Below are 24,898 nucleotides of genomic sequence, written 5' to 3'. Positions count from 1 at the left end.
CAAGACGCCTAATAGGGATTTCACAGAGTACATACCTGGATAAGATTCTAAAGAAGTTTAGAATGGATGAAAGAAAGAAAGGGTTCTTGCCCATGTTACCAGGTAAGACCTTGAGTAAAATTCAAAGTCCAGCTACGGCAGAAGAGAGAGAAAGGATGAACAAGATCCACTATGCCTCGGCCATAGGCTCTATCATGTATGCCATGCAGTGTACAAGACCGGATATCGCACATGCTGTTAGTTTGACCAGCATATATCAAAGTGATCCAGGAATGGAACATTGGACATCGGTCAAGAATATCCTGAACTACTTGAAAAGAACTAAGGATATGTTTCTTTGTTATGGAGGTGACCAAGAGCTTGTTGTAACCAGTTACACCGATGCTAGTTGGAACACTGATCCGGATGACTCTAAGTCTCAATCCAGATACATATTTATTTTGAATGGTGCAGTAGTAAGCTGGAGGAGTGCTAAGCAAAGCGTTGTGGCGAAATCTTCAATTGAATCGGAATACATAGCTGCTTCGGAGGCTTCATCAGAGGCGATATGGATGAAGTGTTTCATTACCGAGCTTGGTGTGGTTCCTAGTGCGTTGGGCCCGATGACCATCTATTGTGACAACATGGGTGCCGTAGCCAATGCACAGGAGCCAAGGTCACACAAGAATCTGAAGCATATAAAGCTATGTTTTCATTCTATTCGCAAGTACATCGAAGATGGTGAATTAAAGATTTGCAAAGTACACACTAATCTGAATGTGGCAGATCCGTTGACAAAAGCTCTCCCTAGAGAGAAACATTACCTACACCAGAACGCCATGGGTGTTAGGTACATTACTATGTAATCTAGATTATTGACTCTAGTGCAAGTGGGAGACTGTTGGAGATATGCCGAAGAGGCAATAATAAAGTGGTTATTATTATATCTTTGTATTTATGATAATAGTTTGCATCTCATGCTATAATTGTATTGAGCAGAAACATTAATACATGTGTGTTATGTAAACATAAAAGAGTCCCTAGTAAGCCTCTTGTTAAACTAACTTGTTGATTAATATATGATCATAGTTTCATGATCATGAACATTGGATGTTATTAATAACAAGGTCATATCATTAGGTGAATGATGTGATGGACATACACCCGTAGTAAGCGTAGCATATGCTCAAGTCATTTAGTTCTTTATGCTTCAAGCTATAATTTGCATAGTAACTTAATCCTTGGACCATGAGATCTTGGTAATCACCTACAGCGGATGTATACTTTGATAACACTCAACACTACTAAATGGGTTGTTATAAAGGTGGCATTAAGTGTTCGGAAAGTATAGGGTTGAGGCACTTGTATCAATAGTGGTATTTGTCCATCCTAAATGACAGATAGATATACTCTGGGCCCTCTCGGTGGAATGATATATGATTAGCTTGCAAGGCATGTGACTGGTTCACAAGGGATATCATATCACGGTACGAGTAAAGAGTACTTATCAGTAACGAGGTTGATCTAGGTATGGAGATACCGACGATCAAACTTCGGATAAGTAAAATATCGCGAGACAAAGGGAATTGTCATTTTATGTGAATTGTTCTTTCGATCACAAAGTCATCGTTGAATATGTGGGAGCTATTATGGATCTCCAGGTCCCGCAATTAGTTATTGATCGTAGAGGAGTCTCGATCATGTCCACATAGTTCTCGAACCGTAGGGTGACACACTTAAGGTTTGATGTCGTTTTAAGTAGATATGGAATATGGAATGGAGTCCGAATATTGTTCAGAGTCTCAGATGGGATCCAGGACATCACGAGGAGTTCAGGAATGGTCTGGAGAATAAGATTCATATATAGGAAGTCACTTTCCAAGTTTGGAAATGATCCGGTGCATTTATGGAAGGCGCTAGAATGTTCTAGAACCTTCCGGAAGAAATCACTATGGAAGGTTGAATCCCGGTTGGACTCCACCAACCCTAGCTGGCCACCCTAAGGGGAAGGTGGAGTCCATGGTGGACTCCACCACCATGGCCGGCCATGAGGGAAGGAAAGGGAGGAGTCCCACTCCCTCTAGGTTTCACCCTTTGGTAAGTTTTTGAGTTGGACTCTTATTCGAATCTTTGGGCTAACCCTTGGGGTTCCACCTATATAATGAGGGAGAGAGGGAGGGGGCCGACCACCACTTGAGCCGCACCACCCAAGGGCACCCAAGGCCGGCGTCCCAAGTGCCCCCTCTCCCCAAACGCTAGCCGCCCCCTCCTTCCGTTTCTCCCGCGGTGCTTATGCGAAGCCCTGCCGGAGATCTCCACCACCACCACCGCCACCACGCCGTCGTGCTGTCGGGATTCCGAGGAGGATCTACTGCATCCGCTTTATCACTGGAACGGGGAGAAGGACGTCGTCATCAACACCGAACGTGTGACCGAGTACAGAGGTGCTGCCCGACTGTAGCACCGTCAAAATCTTCTACGCGCTTTTGCAAGCGGCAAGTGATCGACTACATCAACCACACGATTTATCTCGTTAACGCTTAGCGATCTTCGAGGGTATGTTGATCTTCACCTCGCTACTACCATCTACTAGATTAGATCTTGGCTTGTTATTCGTTCTTGAGGTAGGAATTTTTTTGTTTTCTATGCTACGAATCCCTACAGTTTGGCCCTTGGATGGAGACCTACCATTCTCTTTTGTGGTACAGGTCAGGATTTAACACTGCCATCAAGTGTGATCATATCAACAACAATTTGGCAGAAAGTTTTAACAAGAGGATAAATGATTTGAAGGACTTGCCTGTCCATGACATGGTTGACCAAATTAGGATCATGATCATGAGGTTATTGGAATTGAGAGAAAGGATTGGTGATAAGCTGCAAGGGCAGGATAAACTGCCTGTTGTAGTTTAGCATGTAGTCAATAGGAGCAGAGGGCTTGCACACTTGTGTGTTGTGAAATCCTCATTGCATGGTGGTGAAGTTAGAGACACAAAGACTACCAGAAGGCATGTTGTTGACACTAAAAATAAATAATGCAACAGCCTTGAGTGGTAACACACTGGAAAACCTTGTGAACATGCCATCATGTTTGGCATCCAAACCCAAGCAAAATATGCACCCATATTTGCATGAATATTACTCAGTTGAAAAATTCAGAGCTGCATATGCACAACCGATTCCACCACTTACAGATCAGTCTCAGTGTCCTGAAGTGGACATAGAATTATCCTTGTGCGCTCCTTTGAGGAGAATGAAGGCTGGTAGGCCTAAACAGAGTAGATACAAGGCTTGGTTTGAAAAAGGTGGGAGCAGTAAGAAGGGGAAGAAAGATGAAAAGAAAGACGCCAAGCCAAAAAGGCCCTAAAAAGGTAACAAAAATAGATGCAAGCTTTGTGAAGAATTTGGACACCGAGCTGGATCAACCAAGTGTAGATACACCGAGCCAAAGGCAAAGGGGTAAGTACGTTCTAATTCATCCAAAATCTCTGTTTTTTCACTCACTAACCATGTTGCATGAATTGTTTTTCAGGAAGAAACATGTGTTTCAGCCTCTTGTAACTGAACCACTTTGTCCAGGCAAAAAGGCGAGAATTGGGGGGTGTAGAAAGAAGAGGAGTGTGCTGATTGTATTCGGCTCTGTGCAACCTGGAGCAGTTTTGGAATAACATGGTCCTGTTTTGGAGGATGTCCAAATTGATGCTGGTTTGGAGGATGTCTAAATTGATGCTGATTTGGAGGATGTCCAAATTGATGCTGGTTTGGAGGATGTCCAAATTCATGCTGTTTGGAGGATGTGCATACTGAAGCTGTTTTCGAGGATGTGCAAACTGGATCGGTTTTCGAGGATGTGCAAACTGAAGATCTTTTGGACCAAGTGGAAACTGATGATGTTTTGGACCAAGTGCAAACTAAAGCTACTTTAGAGCATGTTGTCCAACCTGAAATTCCGCCTCCAAGTCGTGATGTATGTTTAGGAAGGCCTACTTAAAGTGATGCAAAGAAAAAAGGAGCATGAATGCTATTCTTGGTATAAAACCAAAAACAACCAAAAGCAAGCCGAAGCCAAAGACGAAGAAATGAAAAGCCAAGAATAAGGGATGTATTGCATTGTTACTTTGATTCTTGAAAACTTGTGTGATTTGTAATTTGTATTATGAATATTTCAATTTCAAATTTGAACCAAATTCAAATTTGGAATTTGGCATTCCTAAATAAGTGATGTTGCAATGCTATTTCATTGTTCTGCATCACTATTTTTTTTGTAACTTGTTCATTTTCTGGAGTAAACTCATTTTCACCATTTTCAAGAACGGCCTCTAAGATGTGTTCAAAAACGGCTCTGGGGTGGGGGTAAATGACCCCATTCCTAAGCACTTTTTTCAACCTTGTCTAAATCAACTAATATTTTAGGAATCGTTAGTACATGACATAAGAAGAGTATGTGAGTTGGTTTTACATTTTTCTGATTCTTTTGAATTTTATATCCTCATTTCAAATTTGGTCAAACTTAGGCCGAACTCAGGTTTGACCATGATTTGAACAAGTTTGAAACATGAAAATGGAAAACTAAGCCTGGATCCTTCTTACTTACTCTGAAATGAAGCTATTCTCCTATTTTCGTTCCATTTCATGATTCAAAGTTCTAACCCTAAACCCTAAGCCCTAACCCTAAACCCTAACACTAACCCTAAACCCTAGCCCTAAACCTAAACCCTAACACTAACCCTAAACCCTAAACCCTAACCAAGATTTGAACAAGTTTAAAACATGGAAATGGAAATCTAAGCCTGGATCCTTCTTACTAACTCCAAAATGAAGCTATTCCCCAATTTTTGATCAATTTCACGATTCAGAGTTCAAACCCTTAGACTTCATACGACACTGTTGGAGATATGACATTCCTTACATGATTTTTTGTTTAATGCCTTGAACACAATGTTTTTTATCATTTTATATGGTTAGTATATGACATAAGAAGACTATCAGAGTTGGTTTCACATTTTTCTGATTTTTTTTGAATTTTATAGCCTCATTTCAATTTTAGTCAAACTTAAGCCAAACTCAGGTTTAACCATGATTTGAACAAGTTTGAAATATGAAAATGGAAAACTAAGCCTGGATCCTTCTTACTTACTCCAAAATGAAGCTATTCCCCAATTTTTGTTCAATTTCATGATTCAAAGTTCAAACCCTTCTCTTCAATCCTTAGACTTCATACGACACTATTGGAGATATGACATTCCTTACATAATTTTTTTTAATGCCATGAAAACCTTGTTTATCATTTTATATGGTTAGTATATGACATAAGAAGACTATCAGAGTTGGTTTCACATTTTTCTGATTTTTTTTGAATTTTCTAGCCTCATTTCAATTTTCAGCTAAACCCCTCAAACCCCGTTTATTGACCAGCTAACCCTATTGACAAATGTCAGCCGCAGATCTAACCCTAACGCGCTACGCTATCCATCCGATCTAGTCTTCTAGAAGGAAACCTCAACCCGATTGTGGGAAGCTTGACTGCTTGCAGCGTACAACGTTGATTGAGGCAGCCTCAGCCGTTCGATCATGGCTTCTAGAAGGAATCATGCCCGATCCACGACAGCACCCGTTCTTGCACGTTATTGGCTTCTTTTGTTTCTCTCAGCGCTTCGAGTATAGCTCGCGAGAGACAGGGAAATGCCAGCTGGCCGTCGCCGTGTCAACACCTAGCTCACGGGCCCGTCTAGACTTGCCACACATGCGCTGCTCCCAACCTTTTCCATGCATGCCCCATGCAGCGTCGTACCAACACGTCGGCTAGAATTCGGTGAGAGACATTAAATCTCTTAGGGCATGTACAATGGTTATATTTGGCGATGCCACGTACGATAATTGATCATCTCTTACCAACAATGGTTATATTTTGATGATGCCACTTAGGGCATGTACAATGGTGATATCTTAGCACTGCCACGTAGGATAAACCCTAAGCCTAAACCCAAACCCTAAACCTTAAGCCCTAAGCCTAAACCCAAACCCTAAACCTTAAGCCCTAAGTCCTAAACCCAAACCCTCAGCCCTAAACCCACTTAGGGCATGTACAATGGTGATATCTTAGCACTTCCACGTAGGATAAACCCTAAGCCTAAACCCTAAAACCTAAGCCCTAAACCCACTTAGGGCATGTATAATGGGAATTCTCTTAGCTCATATCTTAGTAACAATCTCTCTCAACACATATTTAGGGATTTCTCATTACTAGACATAACACTAAAAAATAACCCATTGTATATAATGTTTTGTTGTTATATCAACATTACATGGCAGGGTTAAAATAAGACGATCTTATAAACCATTTTTCATGCCCTTAATTGCACTGTAATTTTATCCCCTTTTATTTCGTTTTTTTCCTTCGCTTATGAGCGGCAATAATTAGCGACTAGTTCTAAATCTACGGACTGACGTGGCGTCAAGTTAAGAGGGAAGATGCACGTCCAATTAATACCATGGAAAGGAAACACTCGTCGGTCTGCCGTGTCGACGCAGAGGAGTGCATCGTGTCGACGCGGAGGAGGGCAGGATAGCCGTGCAATGCACGCATGCATGCAGGGGACGTAGCATCGGAGCTATTTTTCAGTCAAAGCATTGATCACCCTGATCGCGCGCAGTGCTGCGCAGAGCAGGCGGCTGCCATCACCTACCACACGTTACCATTTACTTCATACGCTTTCCCACGTAGCTTCATCAACCGGCTTCATCTCATCACATTAAATCACTACGCCTCAACTTCCTCGCCACGGGTAAATAAATAGTGCGCCTCAACTTCCTCTTCTTCTTCATCTTCCAATATCCAAGCCTAGCCACCATGTCGTACCACCCACCCTTCAGCAGCTCCTCCGACGAGGTGAGCGATGAGGACAACCACCATGAAAGGAAGCATTGGTATGAGCGTTCGCCGCCGAAGAAGCGGGCCCGAGGTGGGCGGGGTGGAGGCGGGCGATGCACCGCCAACCGCTCCGACTCCGACTCCCCCAAGGAGGAGTAAACAGACGTCTTCGTCCACAACCCCGGCCGAACGGCGTCGTCATCCCCCCCACCGACAAGTCATGGGAGGAGCAGGAACGCCGGGAGGCTCGCCAAGAAGCTCGTGAGGCACGGCGGGACCCGGCGAAGAAGAGGCGCACCGAGGCGGAGGCTCGCCGGGAGGCACGCTTCCGGGAGGAGCGATATGTCGCGATCAGCTCGGCATAGATGTCGGCGGGGAGGGAGGACTGGATCACATCGGGGTGGCGGCCATAGGTGGGCGAGCAGTAGGCCAGCCTCCGGGTGGCGATGATGGCCGCCAGATCGACGCCATGGCTAGCTAGGGTTTGGGGTGGGGGCAGCCCCGTACTATTTTTATATTTTTATGTGTTTTATCTATGTGTAACAAGCCTACTATGTACGTATCCGTGTCATGACACGACACTATATATCGTAATGCTACTATTATGATTGTTTTAATGTTTTTATCTATTTTAATGTATTTTTATCTATTTCCTTGTTTTATGACAAATTCAAATGCTCAGTACTACTCTCTCTGTTCCTAAATATAGAGTGTATAGTTCTTGGCACGGAAATTAAGAAATCACATTGTGGGCAACTTACACGAGTTTTGGGCAAGATTACCCCTAAATAGAGGAGTTTGCATGAGCTAAGTCCAACTGAGTGGTTCTACGCAGTATAATTTTGGAGCTTTTTCGGAAAAACTATACATCAAGGAACGGAGGGAGTACTACCTTCCACTAAAAACACTTATAAAAATACTCAGTAATATTACAAATTCAAATTCAAATTAAAATTTGAACCACTATTACAAACACTTATAAGAAGCGACCATATTGGGCCTGGAAATGCACTATTGGGCCTGGCCTTTCCTAGAACCTTCGTCGTTTTTTTTTCATTTTACTGAACTTTGCAAACTCTACACGAGCGACCTGAACAACATGGTAGTTTTTCCAAACTATTGTTGTATTTGATTGAACACTGATTACAAAGCATGAGATCAATCTCATTACTGATTACAAAGCATGTCTAACGGCTAATGATCAAGAGATAAACAAAGCTGAGAGAAATTACACAAAATAAAATAGCCTGACCATCAAATTATCCTGCTTTTTCAAATTGATAAGTTTCACTAGCTGCTTGTTGATCTTCTTCAACTCCTTCACCACCATCTCTTTCTCAACCCCTTCCGATTTCGCCACCGTAGCAGCAGATCCCAATTGCTCCACCGCTGACGGTAAATTGAACCCCAGGGTTGCGCCCTCCATCTTAATCTTGCTGATGTACTCATCAATCCACTCAAAATGCGTGCATTTCGCCAGATCCTGAAAAAAGAAAAAAATAATCCTAATTCTCAATTCGTACGAAAACACAAAATTGAGGAAAATCAAACGAAATTGTAAAAGGGGAAACTCAGATCCCACCTTCCCTGGCTCTGCTTTGCTCTCGCATTTGACATACTCACGCCCGGTGTTGCCATTCTTGTCACTCATGGTGACGAGCCTCTTCAGGGGCACCGTCCGTGGGCAATCAGGGCAGCTGCCCAACGGCACTGGACCGTAGTGTGGCCATTTGAGCTGGGAGGCGGAAGAGGAGATCGACATCGTCTGTCGGAATTGCAGCGCGTCGTCGTCGGAGAAGAAGGGTGAAGAGAGGATGCAGGGGAGGATGCAACGGTCGGGTATTGCTCTCGCGCGGGGGCGAGCGACTCTGTTTTGTACCAGCTGAGAGCTGTGGTTCTCGCGGTGAGGTGGACAAGAGGTAGGTCCCGCGTTCGGAGGTGGCATGTGCTGATGTCGATAAGTTGTGGGTCCCGCTCAGCCCATGTGATTTGAGTTGATAAGCTATCTACAGCTTCTTAAGAGAAGTGTCGCATGCTAGCTATTTGCGTCGTCATGAGCATCGCATGTGGGCTATTCCTACGAACAACGTCGTTTTCTTTCCATTAGCGAGGAAAGACGTCACATAGGAGCTATTTGCCCTCGTTTTTAGGGTGTAGTGGCACCAGCGACTGATGTGGAAAATACCATGGATGAGCAGAGTGGTTTTTCCAACAAGTAGGCAAAGGAAGTAGAAAACAACGAAGTTGAGGTTCGACTGTCTTTGTTGATGCACCATCTCGACGATTTGATTTTTGCTCTTTCTGTTATGTGTATCACAAAACTTTGTTTTCTACGCTTTGAGGCCATCTAGCATCACGAAATCGGGAAAATCGTCGCGCATGGTGGCCCAGAACGTGGTGCATGGTAAATTCTCGGTGCGCTGGCCAGGTCAACGCAAATCCACACCCCCGCGTACTGTAGGGCCCATATGGTAGCATCTCTAGCACTCTCCTTTTTTCGATCGTGCCCTCTAGTTCACGTTCTCCGATCGAGCCGTTTATGTTTCTGGATCATGGGTCCCACATCTCATCCTCTCTGAAACGATAATTTTTTTCCTTTCTTGGACTTTTCTTTACCCATGATTTCTGGCTAGCTACTTGACTTTTTCTTACGATCCCCTGCCGCCTTTGTAACATTGAGAAGTCTGCTGACAAATGGGTCCCTCATGCCAGCCTCATTGAATAATAAATATTTTCTTTCTTCGATAACTTTTAACCCCTATAATTTCTGGCTACTCGTTTTTTTTCTTCCGATCCCCTGCCTCCTTGTTAATGTTGAGAACGCTGCTAGGAGATGGGTCCCGGATGCCAGCCCTTTAAACAATAGATTTCTTTTCTTGAATTTATTTTTAACCCGTGATTTCTGGCTAGTTGAGTTTTTTTTTTCACCTACCGCCTGGTTAAGGTTGTCGACGCCGTTGCAAAATGGGTCATATATGTTAGGTAAACGTTTTCTTTCTTGGGTTTTCTCTAACCTCTTATTTATGCTAATTGAGTTTTCTTCGATCCCGTGCCGTATTTCTAAAGTTAAGGTTGATGCTACAGGATGGGTTTCCTATGTCAGCCTCCCTGTACAACTAATGCTTCCTTTCTCGAATTATTTTTGACCCATTGTTTCTGGCTACTTGGAATTTTCTTTCAATCCCATGCTACCTTGTTAACGTTGAGGAGGTTGCTGACACATAGGTTCCTTATATCAGCCTCTCCAAACAATAAACATTTCTGTCCTTGGATTATTCTTACCTCTTATTTTGACCTACTTGAATTTTTCTTTCGATCCTCTACCGACTTGTTAACGCAATGGAAGTTGCTGACCGATGAGTTCTATATGTCAGCCTATATGAACAATAAATGTTTTCTTTCTTAAATTTGTTTTTACCCGTGATTTATTCTTACTTGACCTTTTCCTTCGATCTCCTGCCGCCTTGCTAACGTGGTAGGATGATAAGCCACTAATGTGAGCATCTACGTAAAAAAATAAACATGTGATATCTCGATTATTTTTTACTCGTGATATTACGAGATAATTGCCTTTTTCGACCCCTTCTGTTTAATTTTAAATTTTGAAAGTTGTGGGCGTTGTTGGTAGATAGGTCTCTCATGTCAGCCTCTAGGTACAAAAAACATGTGATATCTTAATTATTTTTTTACCATTAATATCGTGCGATAGTTATCTTTTTTTATCATTTCTTTTGATTTTACCTTTTAAACGTTGAGGGGCTCTGATGATTGATGGGTCCCTAATGCATGTAAAATGCATGCATGAACTTTGTAGTTTGTTTACACATATTTCCTCATATTTGCAACATATATAATGTTATATCCATGTTTTATATTAAATGTTGGAGATTTACCAAAGATCCTCCTTATTTTGGTTACAACTCAGCAGGACAGGAAAACTCTCTTTTGTGTATTTTTAACTTGTAGGGACCTAAACGAATTTAAATTAAGCTAGAATTTCGGGGATGTCCATTTTATCAAGAGAAGCATCTCCAGCACGTTGATCTCACGAGATGGGCAAGGAGGGCCAAATTTCCCCTGGTGGCGCGCACAACCAGGGGGCGCGGCACCTGGTGCCTTTCCCTACTCGACCTTCCAATTCGCTTAATTCTTTCGCCCATGGACTCCATCTGACCTAAAAACCCTATATAAAGGGTTTCCAGAGGCTTCCTCGAGGGGAGCACCGTAGAAACAACGAAACACCAAAACAGAGCTAGAATCAACAAATATCGGAGGGGGAAACTTCGCCGGAGCCGTTGCCGGAGGGATCCACCTTCTCCAACATCTCCACCATCATTACCATGATGAAGAGAATGGAGTAGTCCACCTCTGAACTATGGGTTTGCGACAGTAGCTTGATCTATTTCTCTCTTGTTCTTCATAGATGTAGTACCATATGAGCTATCCAACATGATTGTGGTCATATAAGAAACTTGTGATATCTTGAATTTTTTACCCGTTATATTGCGGGAACTTGCCTTTTTTCCGACTCCTTCCATTCAATTTTACCTTGTTATAACTTTGAGGCACGTTGTTGGTTGATGGGTCCCATTTGTCAGCCTCTTTAAAAAAAACGTGTGATATGTTGATTATTTTACCATAGATATTGTAGGATACTTGCCTTTTTTTTAATCTCCTCTATTTAATTTTACCTTTTTATAACTTTGAGGTATGCTGGTAGATGATGGATCCCAATGTCAGCCTCCCTAGACCGCGATGCTGCTACATAGAAAATATAAACAACGAGTAGTTCGTTGCCTCTCCAGAAACAACAAGATACATAATTTCTTCGGTAAGACATGTCTAGTTAACACGCGTGACATGTTTCATAAGAGCATTTAGTTGTAAATATTTATCTGCTTCAAAATGAAAAGGTGGCGCTTCTAATGGATTCTCCAGAGAAAAAAAATCTACTTGGTACATAATTTGTTTAAAATTTTATAGGCCGAGATTGGGCCAAAATTTGATCTGATTGGCCCTAAAAGATAAATTCAGAAGGCTGGAAGTGAGGGTATCGCAAGCGGGGGTAGTCGCCTGCCAAGATGTGGTTCATCACACCCTCGAGGGTCCGGCCACCCCACCATAGTAGGCGGACAGCCTCGTTGTTGTCCACGGAGGTGGCCCATACCCCCCCCCCCCCTACCTAGAGAGCTCCATCGATCTCCTGACGATTGAAGAAGGTGTTCCAAGTAGCGGCGTTGTCGGGATCCCAACGGGGATCCATGCGCTACTCGGGGGTGAGCTCGACGTAGAAGTAGTGAGTGATGGCCGCACGGGAAGCTGCACCTTGGGGTGCGGGTGAGACCAGCACGCCTCCGGCGCTCATTCTCCAACGAGGAGGTGGGATCGTCGGGCGCCATGGGAGAGGAATTTTTAGATGTGGAGTAGAGATGTGCAATGGTAATGGTGGTCGGCGGGTACATATAGCGGTGGAAATGACGGGAAGATGTAGGCGGGAAGTGGTGGAAATGGTGGGAAGTAAAAGGCTGGAACACCGGCGGCACCGCGTGGTTGTCGTCTGACCGCCTCGGGAGACGAGGTGGGCAACATGTCACTGCCAAGGCTAGCCCATGTCAACTTTCGATCCATTCGACGTCCCCGCGATTTTTAGCATGGGCGCCCCCTTTTACAGCTTTAGGGCATCTCCAACCGGGCGACCAAAACGGACGCGCTGGGCTGTCCGTTTTGGGCCGTTTGGGTGGCCGAGCGGACGCGCGGACGGAGCCCCGCGTCCGTGCGTCCGTTTGGGTCGCGCCCTGCGCCCAACGCGGCAGGTTTGGGTCGCGCCCCCGTACAGTACTTTTTCTTGTAAATTCACTATAAAAAACACAAAATAAATTGTAGAAAATATATAAAATAGTTCAAATGCTCAAAATTTATTACACATTACATTGTCCACGTAATCAAGGATAAAGTATTATTCAAAAAAAATGAAAAAACGATACAAATGATCTAGGCTTTCGGATTTTCTTCATCATTGTTGTTTGCAGCATTGTTGCCTACATGCTGCCAGACGTGATCGATCAAATCTGCATGCAGCTGGTTGTGTACAGCTAGATCTCGAATTTTATGGTGTGCATGAAGAATTTCCTGGAATGATGCCGGGCCACCTTGAGAAGTAACCAACTCTCCCTGGCCCTCTCAGTCATTATCATAGAGTGAATCATCCCGCTCTACCTCAACAATCATGTTATGCATGATTACACATGCGGTCATCACCTCCCACAGAGTTTGCACATCCCGGGCTCGCGCGGGGTGTCTGACGATAGCCCAACGAGCTTGGAGGATGCCAAACGCCCGCTCGACATCTTTCCGGGCTGCCTCCTGCTCTTTGGCAAACCTTGCCTCCTGCTCTGAGTTGGGTTTTCGGATTGTCTTCACAAGTGTAGCCCAAGGTGGATAGATACCATCGGCAAGGTAGTACCCCTTGGTGTAGTGGTGACCATTGATCTCAAAATCCACATCAGGGGACTGACCGTACGCTAGCCTATCAAACACCGGAGAGCGCTGCAGCACATTGATGTCATTGTGCGAGCCAGCCATTCCGAAGAATGAGTGCCAAATCCATGTATCCTGTGAAGCAACAGCTTCAAGAATGACTGTGCACCCCTCAGAATGGCCACTGTATGCCCCCTGCCAACCAAAGGGGCAGTTCTTCCACTCCCGAGTGCATGCGATCTATGCTGCCAAGCATCCCAGAAACCCCCGGAAGCGTTGATTTACAACGGACGAGTTGTGTCCTCTGCATTAGGTTGCCGGAGGTATCGTTCTCCGAACGAACCGATCACGGCTCCGCAGAACCTGTACATCGCTTCCAAGCCGGTAGACTCACTCATGCGCGTGTACTCATCTACGAAATCACCGGCAACGCCATATGCAAGCATCCTAATCGCTGCCGTGCATTTCTGGTACGAAGAGAGGCCTACCTTGCCAATTGCATCCACTTTCGTGTGGAAGTAGTCGTCGTAGAGCTTGACGCCATCCATTATCCGGCGGAACAACGGTCTGGACATCCGAAAACGACGGCGAAACAAGGCCGGCGTGTACAATGCCTTGGGTTGGAAGTAATCGGTGAAGAGCTGGTGTGGCCGCGTTCTCTTTTGCGGTCCAAGGCGGTGGCGCGCCCCAGCAAGGACCCCCGGTGCACGGGGATCTGCGAGACAATGTGATCGTGGATGATCAGCGCAGCATCCGTGAAAAATTCGTCGTCCGAGTCCTCGTCGGACGACGTGTCGATGAAGTTCTTGAAGAAGTAGTCGTCGTCGCTGTCCACCATGATCTACAGATGAAAAGGGACAAATTTTAGTATGCCCATTTCATCGAACACCTCGCACGCGGAGGCCATCCAATGCGTCCGTAGGGACCTGCAGGCCATGGCCGTCTCGGCCGACTTGCGGTCTGCGAACACGGTGCACGAGAGCTCACCTCCGGCGGCAACGGCGCAGCTGCGAACGGCGGGAGGTCTGGCGACGGTGGGAGGACAGCGGCGACGGCGACGGCGTCCTCGGGCTCTGCTACGACGCGGCGAAAGCAGCGGGGGGCCGCGACCTATGCCGGCGTCGACGCCTCTCCCAAATCGCCGGTCCTTGGCTGGCGGCGGAGCGGCGGGAGATGTGTTTTGGGAGACAGACAGGCGGGCCAGGGGCGGACAAGGGGAGGACGCGAGCGACCAGCATCCGGCGTCCGCGGGCACGCAAACTCGTCCCAGATTTGGGCCGGGTTTGGGTCGTCCCGGACGCCGGGGACATCCGTTTTAGGGATGGGTCACTGGGCCGCGTTTTTTTGTCCGGTTGGACCCATCCAGACGCGCGGGCGCGGTTTGGATCGCCCCGTTGGAGATGCCCTTAGGGGGTCTTTGGGAGGGCGAGTGAAGATGCTTTTAGCTAAATCATCTCGTAGAGTGGTAGTGCTCTCTCTAGTTAGTTTTTTAGTAGGAATTTGCTAGTTTCAGCCAGCTGAAAACTAGCTTCATGCTTAGTCAAGTTCTACACTATTTAATTTAAATTGTGGTTCATGCTACTTATGAGTTATAACTGAGATTTAATGATATCATATAACTAAGCACCAAATTAATTCTCAGTCACTGAGAAATAGTCACACACTTTTAAGTATATTCTGGATGTGCATCCGGGGAACTCCTTGTAACGCTCTGTATACGCATTGATGTTATTTTGTTTTGTAGAAAAACCTCATCATGCTTCGCATGCTGCTTTTATTTTTTTGAGATACGACGTGAAGGGGCGGGGTAGCACCAGGTGTGAGCCGGATTTTAAATTCTTCCACCCCCTGTTTCCGCGCAGATCAGCTGGGCATCAAGTCACCAACCAGCACAGATGCTTGGTTTCATGCTTCGCTCCCAGAATAAAGGACGCGTGGGAAGGCAGGCCAGCCAGCTGGATTAATTAACCAACATATGTATCGATCGGGGTGGCAAGAGCGTCTCGATCGATCGTCCATAGCATCATTCTCCTGGTCCTCATAGATTCCTCCATTCAGGTTAATTATTAATACTCCATATGAAATAGAAATAATCTGTTGGTTGATCACGCTGTAATATACTACAGATACTCCGCGATCGCCTGCACGCTCCGGCAACATCTGTCCACATGCGTGGTATGCACACAGGTCTACCAAAGCATGAAAATAAAACACTATTTTTGTTTATACTAAATCAACGATAACTAATAATATGAAAAGATGAGAGTAACTGACTAAGTAGGTGTTGGACTCAGGCCCGGTCCTGGGGCAGGGCGAGCGGGGCGGCCGCCCTGGGCCCGTGAAACCAAGGGGCCCTCCAGGTGTGCTCTGTACTGTACTACATCGGGACGGTCCAAAATAAGCAGAACTCGAACGCAAGCCTAGGTGATGTGCGACGGAAGACGACTAGGCGGGCGTGTTTCCAGGCTAAGTCTCTGAGATATGCTTTTCTACTATAGATCGGATGGATTGAAAAAAGGCTCGTCAAATCCGGGCCTCAGATAGCTCGAGTGCGTCGGTTGATGATACCATATGCGCGGCGGCGCCGGCCAGAACTGGTGAACGTCCTTCCTCTCTATCACTCTCTCTCTCTCTCTCTCTCTGACAATTATACATGAACCTGCTATGTCGGGGCATTAGGACGGAGTAGGTAGGATTCAATGGTGGTTCAGTTGCGATTCGCGCTCGTTGGGAACGGCCTCGATTGATTTTGATTGTCATAGCCGCTGCCTTGGCATTAAAAAAAATGAAGGTTGGAATACTTTCATTTTCGGAACCCTCTTTGATCGGCAGGATTTCTGAAGAGGCAAATTTTAGAAATAAAATTGTACAAATTGAATATATCATGGTATTTTGTTCTTTGCATAAACTATAAACGCCATGTGTTTCCAGATGTTCCACTTAATGCAATTTTATTCCTATGAAATAAAATACGAATTAACACAAAGGAATTTTAGAATCCTATAGTAAATCAAACAATTTCAATAGGAAAATCTAAACAGTTGAAATGCTACTCCCTTGGACTCAAAGAAACCTTTTGTGGCTTAGCATATAGAATGTGACAAGAATTATTTGTATAAAAATGTATTCATTATTATCCGTAGGTTTATATACTAAGGGGCCTCGGGCTCTAGTTCCGCCCTGGACCCTCGAAATCTTAGTACCGGCCCTGGTTGGACTGCAAGGTCTAGCGTGATCCTGCAGTGGTCTGTGGTCATACTCATAATCCCGTAATTTGACTTTGATCGTGGTACGCGCTGACAAGGATCGATCACCCGTTAGTTTGTTTTTCCGTGACGCGACGATCTTCTAGAAGGAAGCGCGCGCAGCTGTGTGTCTTCTGTTTCCTGTCATGTGGGAGTGGTGTCATTCGCTGGCTATTGGAATCTCTTTTTGTTTGTTGTTGCCAACGCCCACGCACGTAGCGTTCGAGCTTGGAGCCCAATCATTCGTTGCTGGATGTCACGTATGTACAATCTCTGAGAGGTCGTTTGGAAGTCAGGCTTTCATTTCGTTTGTAGCATTTTAAAATGAATACATGTATTCATTTCATTTACATTGTAATTTCAGAAATATACACTTGTTTGGTTGCCACGGGAATTGCAAATGACAATGAGAATTCAATATTGAATGTGTAGAGGCTTCCATAGTAGAATTGCAAATGACAGGTTTCAGCTTGGAATCATGTTTACCCATGGAGTCATTTTGCTGGAATTCATAAATGAAATGATAGCACAATTCTGTGGCAGCCAAACAGCCCACTTATGGAATTCCAAAATGAATTCCAGGATTCCAGACCCAAATGATGGATACCAAACGACCTCTGAGATCTTTTCTTCACAAATTAAGACACCGACGTCTAAACCCATCAACTGAAAATATTCGTCTGTTCATACTACACTATTATATAAAAACCACGAACTAGGGTTGGATATACAAATTAAACGATCTAAGCCACCCTTAACATTTATTTATGTTCACATGATGACTTATAATAATATCCCCTCGGTCAGAAAGAGTTGACTTAAATTTGTCCAGATTCAAATATATCTAGTCCAATTGTCCTAGCCCGCCAGGTTAACGTGCAATTGATTCGCAGTTAGCTGGATATGATAGACTGTACCGGGACGGCCCATGGGGCCAGTCGGCCTTGGCCACGGTAAAGAGCGATGTGACGCCAGACGCAAACGACGATGGCGAGGTACTGACTGAGATTGCTGCTGCCTTGCAAAATAAAATCTGAGCAGAAACATAAATAACACACTGGTTCAGTAAGAGCATCAGCGGCCCCCAAATAGTCATTGGTAGAGGCGCCGGCACCTCCGTATGGGGGGCATCGGCACTGCATCTTCTATTTAGGGGAGCTGTTCCCACACCGGCGTCCCCAAACCGGCGGCCTCGATAGATTTTTTGAAACACAAACTAAATATTTTTACTTGAGTTTCATTTTAATATCATTCAGCATCGAGGAAATGAATAATATTTTCGGGCAAATCCAAGTAAAATATTATTCACTCCTCGACCCCGTATGACATATGAAACATGCTTTATCTCGAGCCTACTACCTACTGGCCACTTGGCTATATGGAGGTGGACGATCGCCCGCTGCTCTCTTCGGTGCTCTCTCCCCTGCTCCTCCGTCGATGTTCCCCTGCTCTCTCCGCCACGAACGTCAAGTAGGCGGCTCTATCCGCGGCCACCGCATCCTGACGCAACTGTCGCTCCAGGTCCTCCCGCCGCCGACGGTGATCCAACTTCTGCCTATGTAGGCGGAGCTGCATCTCCGCCAAACGCCGCCGCTCGCAGACTTCCTCCTGAATCTGCGTCTCCTCCCGCTAAAACCGCCGCAGCGCAAGCTCCTCCCACCCCTTCTGCTGGCGCGCCTCCCACCGGTGCTGGGTCAGCTCCTCCCGCCGCTGCCGCGCCTCCAGGAACTCCAGCCGCTCCGCCTCCTCTCGCTGCCGCTGCTCCGCCTCCTCCCGCTGCCGCGCCACCTCCCGCCGCGCCACCCGCCGCGCCTCCTCGGTCACCCGCAGCCGCCACTCCGCCTCCTGGCCCTGCCGTTCATCCGTGACATAGGTATCTACGGTCGCCGCTAGCACCACCTCCTCCCACGCCTCATACTCTGCGAGTTGCGGGTCCGCCTCCACGACTTCTACGGCCGCCTCTAGCGCCTTCTCGTCCCACGAATCGAACATTGTGCTATTTTTCTAGGGTTTTTGCACCAATGAGGCAGGGGAGGAGGGATAATATAGACCGCCGGCGAGGCGCGAAACCTCCCGCGCGGTGTCGTGGCGGGAGAATTTCCCGCGCGGCGTCGTGGCGGGAGCGTCATGGCTGTAAAATATCCCGCGCGGCGCCCTGGCATCATTGACAGGCGGCTCCCACGCCCAAAATTTTCCGCCTCGCGAGGCGCCGGCGCGCCCGATTCGCGCTCTTGGCCAAGGGGCCGGCACGGGGTTGCCAACGCTTCTATCGGGCTCCGAAAATCGCCGACACCGTATGAGGCGCGCCGGTGTGAGCCCATGTTCGCTCCTGGCCCCAAAATCGCTATTGGGGCCGCTATCGAAGGCGCCCGGTGGAGATGCTCTAATCCAGCTGTAACTTCTGTGCTGGATGATCATGACTTTACCAAGGAGTAGAGGGACGCTGAACTTCAGAGCAATAGTAGCGTGATGTACTGAGTACTGACAGAATTGTGAAAGTAGTTTCCTGCCTTGAAAATTTCATAAGCACTTGGATTGCATGTACTGTACCATGTATGTGTAGATTGACGTGGCTGTTTGGCCGATTGGATTGGGCAGTACAGGTTTCTCTTGAGATGCTGTTTTCACAACGAAAATGGGACAGCGTTTTCAAGGTTCAGGCAACGTATGAGATTGAGGCAATTTCAGCTAAGATGCTTAGGCCTCCCACAATGGTCCTGCGAGGAATCACCCGGCAGTCAGCTCTGCTGGCCGTTTAGGCAGTGGAGTGGAGAAGAACACCTCAGCTAAAAGGTTTCTTCAGGTACCTCTTTGAGTCTTTGTGTCACACCAATATCTCGATAGGTTGTTTCTGAGATTGAGATGAAAAGTTCAGTAGAACCATTTTCAACCGACATATGTTTATCCTAAGAAATCCAGTTCAGCACACAATTCAACTTCAAACCTCTGTGAGCATAGATACCCATGGCGCAGTCTCATTGTGCATATTTATGTCATAAGTTTGAATGGATTGTCGGGACATCTAAATCTTTCAGTCTTCAGTCAAATCTAGAAAAAGTTGCACAGTTTTGCCTGCAGCTTTCTTCCCAGAATAATCACTGTCCAAACACCGACCACTCGAAGAGACATAGATGATCCAGAGGCAACTTTCTTTAATCAACATCCTCAGCTCGAGAAGGTTTCAGTCGGTGCAGCCATACCTCACTCGCCGACAATAAGATCTCAGTGCCACAAGAAATAAAAATGTCCTCATCCCAGTTGCAGATCAAAGCCCTGCAGAATATGGCAATGGAACTGCCTTAAATCCGATGGATCATCCCAGAGATCGGAAAACCAACTCGCAAGATCAGAAGGTTGATAAGTCATGGTCATTTGTCAACTACTCGAGTGGTACCTGCACCAAAATATAACACCAAATTTAATGTAGGAGAACCTAACAGTGCACGTGCAGCAAGTGGCGAAACGGTGCATGAGTATCCCTGCAACAGCACAGGGAAGTAGGGAACTACGATGATCACGCTTGCTTCAGTGCCAGCATTGTCAACGTACTATAAATCTTCAATGGTTAGCATAGAAGTGTGTTACGAGTTATTACAGACTGGCAGTGGGAATTCACAGCATCGCAAATCTAGTTTAGCTTTATAATGAGCCTAGCAATTCAGTTTCTGATATTAAAAGAAAGCTGTGGATACGAAAGGAGTAAGCCCACCCTTCCTTTCCCTTTCATGAGTTGCCTCTTGTATCAGCTACTATGCAAGATACTAGAAACTACATGATCTAAATGCTGCAATAAATAAGAATGATATGTTTCAAGATCCTATGATATCAGTAACAAAGGGAAGTGTACATCCGTCGTTGGCTGCCTGATGGTTACCACTTGCATCATCAAGGTCTCAGCGAAACCAGTAAAGCTATAAAGTGATGATAGCCCAACCTGAGAGCTGCAAGCTCATGAATCCAAGCTCAAAAATGTCTTCCATGGAAGAGCCTTTGCTTCCACTAGTCCACAGAGATCAAAAGCACTCTACTTCAAAGCAAGACGGAAGCAAATCCTGTGATGTCCCAAACAGGTGTGAAACTTCCTTTCATCCAAAGAGTAACGTCAAAGGTAACTCCAGTGCCACCATTCATCCTCCAGCCACTAGAGAAAACACCAACATAGTGTCCGCACGGACTTTACAGCGGGTGCGTTCTTCACCTTCTATGTTCACATCAATCAAAGAAGCTCCCTGTGCACATGACCTCGATGAGCAAAGTTGTGCTGCACAATACGCACCATCAGTTACAAGGCAGGCTATTGTTAGTGTCATCCTATACATCTCAATAGGAGTCATTGTGTACATGACAAATGTTGAAGGCTTCAAGGGAAAATCCACGTTTAAGTTAGTGGATGGTCTTTACTTCACCATCATAAGCTTGTGCACCATTGGGTATGGTGACATAGTCCCTTGTACAACCTTCACAAAGGTGTTCACATGCTTGTTTCTACTAATAGGTGTTCGCTTTGTTGACATTATGTTAAACGGGCTGTTGACGAATGTGCTTGACAAGCAGAGAACAATCCTACTTAGCACAATGGATGATAATAAGCTTAACAAGGTATTTGACACCTACATGATTGATGCTGAAAATAAAAGGTCAAGAGGGAAGATGAAAGTAATACTTGCACTAGGCGTTGTTGCGGGATCTATCTCAGTTTGTACAATCATAGTACATGAGGTGGAAGGCCTAAATTGGATTGACAGCTTCTATTTATCAGTCATTTCTGTGACAACAGTTGGATATGGGGATTATGGCTTCTCAACAACAGCCGGAAGACTCTCTGCGACCATTTGTTTGTTGGTGAGCACTTTGGCAGTTGGCAAAGCATTCTTGTTCCTAACAGATCTAAGGATGGAAAGAAGGAACAGACGAACTACTAAATGGATCCTCCAGAAGAAAATGGACAATGAGCCACTTGCTGCAGATGATCAGGATGCATCTGTAAGGTATTGTAAATTTTTCTCGTGTCAAGAACCTGTACTTAAGATGCGCTTATAGTTTACTGCTTGTCTTGAATTTAATGATTACCTCGTCCTCTTTCCTTATGAGGAAGTCAATTTTATCTGATGATTTGTCTTCGTTAATTTGTTGCACAACAAAGAGCTAATAATTTGTCATTCCTTTTACCAAATGCGGAAGGAAACAGTAAATACAACAAAAAGATGGTGAATATATTATTTTAGAAGACATTTAAGTATAGAAAATCTACAAAGGTATCCTGCATATGTATGTCACTACTACCTTCATGGGTACACGAGATATCATCCTGACTCTAGAGAATGCATTAATGTTGTGCAACAAAATTCAAGAGTTCCAATGACTTAACTGTTAGAACCTTTTATGTGTAAAGAAAATATGACAAGGGTGACCTTTTCTCCTTAAAATATGCCAGAAATGGAGAAAGGGGGTTAATACTCTTTGGTTGTTGTACACGGGCAAAACCAGATACTTGTGATATGCATTAAGACCTCACAATCTCACATGGCAATTACTTCTCATCAGTTCATCACAATTTCTTCTTTTTTCTATTAGATTAATTCAAAAGTATGTCATTATGTTTCATTTCATTACAGAGCAACTGTGCCTTCTATATTAAATTAAGCTACTTAGTCATTAATGTGTGATGCATTTGTCCCTTTGCAACAGTAAATCAGACTTTTTGATCTACAAGCTGAAAGAGATGGGGAAGATCGATGAGAAAGACATGACAGTGATCTCAGACCAGTTTGATCAGCTAGGCCTTGCCAAATGTGGAAATGTTGCGCTTGCTGACATAATTGTAAATTTATGATTATTTATTATGTAAAGTAGAGAAATATCCCGTACCAAAAACATAGATACTGTCTGATACTTTGTTAACTAGTTATCAAAACCAGCACAAGTATTTGTAACCTATTTAATAGCATTTCACATTACAACTTTACAAGTACTTGGAAAACTGTCTATTACAGTTGATCTTGGAATCGTACATTGTGGTATACAATTGAACTTGACGTTGTATATTCTTGTAATGTGGTTGAACTAAAAGTCCAAAAGCTGTCTGGATGAACTCAGTAGCAGCCACAGCTTCAAGGTTTCTTACATATTCCTCACCCGGATTGTATAGATATGTAATTAAGGATACAAGAAAGACCTGACTATAGTAATAGATTTGTGCAGTGTAACTGAAGCAATTAAGCAGCTTACCATTGAAAGGGGCAGGGCTAGATACTATGAACTCAATATTTTCTGGTTTATCATCATCTCAAGCCATCAGATCCAGTCTCACTTACTGTATTATCCAAAATCTTCGCAATCCTGCAAATTTTAAATACTGTAACGAAGCTCAAGCCTATTTGGTGCGTCACACAAAAACTGCCAAACACAAAAGAGAAATTAATGCATTCTGAACTGATCATGCTCCCCCTTCAAGACTCACCTTTCTCTAGTTTCAGTTATAAGCTTCAATACAGTTGACAATTTGTGCCATTTGCCATTTATCGACTGCTGAATGTCCACATCTGTTGATAATTGGGAATTGATGTACTGCTCTATTTCACATTCTAATGAATTCAGCTCTGAATCAATATGCTGTACAAAATCATCATATGTATCACAATCCTTCGTGCTGCTTGTTGGGTCACGATCCTCGGAAAATGTGAAGCTATCAGCCATCATAGGTTCATTTTTGTCAGATTCGCCAGCCAAGTTTGAATATACCACAAAAGACCCCTTTTCAACTGATTTGGGAAGAGATTCAGTCCCATCTACCCCAGCATCAACCTCGCCAGAGAAAACTCTTATCTCATCATTGGAGTCTTCACCATTAGGCATCCCGGGACGCAATGTGTGTTCAATTAACAAATTTTGCTTCACAGAAATAGCCTGGATAAAATAAAGTTTCAGATACATAGATGGATGATTTTTTTTAAAAGGCTAATGAGTGGGTGTGGTATACTCGTAACGTGAGAAAAACTTGTAAAGTCACACTTGATGCAATCAGCAAAATTGCCACAACAGTATGAAATTGTCTAAGTATGACTATGAATGCATCATGCGTTTTTGGCACAAGTTAAAAAAGATATCAAGATATATTAAATTTAGAAACTAAAATATCATATATAGCACGATGATAAAAGAACATGTCGTTACCTCACTAAGCTTTGTGGAAAGCTTGTCAAGCAGCTCAATGCGCTCTTTTATGTTCTCCAATGCTTTCGTCAACTTCTTCTTTTGCACAAGTAAGTCCACTGCCTCGTTCTCTTTGCCCATCCGGACACTGACAGCGGCTCTTTTCTTTAGATTCTCCGCGGCCTCAGTCAACCGCACAAGCCGTACCCTAGCGCTATTTTCTACAAGAACAAAATACAGTCAATTTTTCAACAAGGATGATGTGCACTTGTGCACCTTGAGTATTACAGCAAAAACATAAGTTTTCACTCGTGCAATGCAACAGATATCATAGAACTTCCAGGTTGTAGTTGTACCCGTATCCAAAAAGCGCTAGACTCATACAGTGAGTGTGAGTCTTCAGTTGGGAAGACAACTAGTGGAGATCGATGTGTCATACTGTAATCTTTGGAATCACAAACTTTGTCTGCAATTTACTAGCACAAATTTGTAGATTAAAAATAGATAAGTTCCTCCTGTGGAAGTGTGGATTCGCCATTCCAATCTCCGAAAGAGTAACAGCCAATCGTTCACAGTAACAAAGACGGGAGTCCAGGAATATGTATACCTTTGGACTGGGTCAGGTCGGCTTCGGCGTGGAGTTGGAGGAGCTGCTCCCGCAGGAGCTCGAACGTCGGCGGGACCGAGCCGCCGCCTCGGCTAGAAGCCGCCAGGACGAACCGCCGAGGAGTCGCCCTTGCGCGCCGCCACCATGCCCCCGCGGCAGTAGGCGGGGGAGGTAGCGTCGCCACTAGCAACGACGCGAAGGCCATCTCCTCTCCCACAGGTCACAGCCCTCGCCGCGGCACCGCACCGGCCAAGCGAAACGGCCTTACCTCCGAAAGCGGAAATACAAAACTACGTAATCCGCCTGTGAAGACGTCAAACCGTAGTAGAGTGTTTATCCACGTAAATGCTCTGGGCGTGATCGCTAGCTTGCAATCCGTTTTCAATCATCATTTGGACAAAAAAACGGACATTCGAACAAGGTTCCATGTATAGCACGATTTTTAAAGCAGTTCAGATGCAGGAAAAGGTTAGTCCAAGAAGAACGGCCGTTTATCCGTGATCAGGCACTACGGGAAAAATAGGCGTTGCCGTGCATCCTTTCTTTGCCGTGTGTTCCCGCACGGTA

General features: G+C 45.0%; 2 protein-coding genes across 2 annotated transcripts; one reads left to right on the top strand and one right to left on the bottom strand.

The window, feature by feature from the left end:
* Positions 1-19,529: 19,529 nt before the first annotated feature.
* Positions 19,530-24,536, bottom strand: LOC124667943. The gene is made up of 6 exons (XM_047205165.1): positions 24,332-24,536; positions 23,746-23,945; positions 23,033-23,478; positions 22,801-22,911; positions 20,507-20,833; positions 19,530-19,966 (listed from the first exon to the last, which is right to left on the bottom strand). Exons 1-4 carry the CDS (start codon positions 24,534-24,536, stop codon positions 22,854-22,856), a joined length of 909 nt encoding a protein of 302 aa, XP_047061121.1. The 3' UTR covers positions 19,530-19,966; positions 20,507-20,833; positions 22,801-22,853.
* LOC124667942 (two-pore potassium channel 3-like) lies at positions 20,420-22,543 on the top strand. Its single transcript, XM_047205164.1, has 2 exons — positions 20,420-21,560; positions 22,261-22,543. Exons 1-2 carry the CDS (start codon positions 20,494-20,496, stop codon positions 22,403-22,405), a joined length of 1,212 nt encoding a protein of 403 aa, XP_047061120.1. The 5' UTR covers positions 20,420-20,493; the 3' UTR covers positions 22,406-22,543.
* Positions 24,537-24,898: the final 362 nt, after the last annotated feature.

This window comes from Lolium rigidum, chromosome 6 (genome assembly GCF_022539505.1).
Source record: "Lolium rigidum isolate FL_2022 chromosome 6, APGP_CSIRO_Lrig_0.1, whole genome shotgun sequence".
Classification (NCBI taxonomy): Eukaryota; Viridiplantae; Streptophyta; class Magnoliopsida; order Poales; family Poaceae; genus Lolium; species Lolium rigidum.
Note: the sequence above shows the minus strand (reverse complement) of the source record. Positions and strands in the feature narration are given on the sequence as shown.

Excerpts from the sequence above, each read along its gene's own strand:
- LOC124667942 (XM_047205164.1), top strand. The coding sequence starts at position 20,494 with ATGATAGCCCAACCTGAGAGCTGCAAGCTCATGAATCCAAGCTCAAAA. Across the intron at positions 21,561-22,260 it reads GATCAGGATGCATCTGTAAG|TAAATCAGACTTTTTGATCT; the intron begins GTATTGTAAATT and ends CCTTTGCAACAG.
- LOC124667943 (XM_047205165.1), bottom strand. The coding sequence starts at position 24,536 with ATGGCCTTCGCGTCGTTGCTAGTGGCGACGCTACCTCCCCCGCCTACT. Across the intron at positions 23,946-24,331 it reads CGACCTGACCCAGTCCAAAG|AAAATAGCGCTAGGGTACGG; the intron begins GTATACATATTC and ends TTGTTCTTGTAG. Across the intron at positions 22,912-23,032 it reads ATAACTGAAACTAGAGAAAG|GATTGCGAAGATTTTGGATA; the intron begins GTGAGTCTTGAA and ends TAAAATTTGCAG.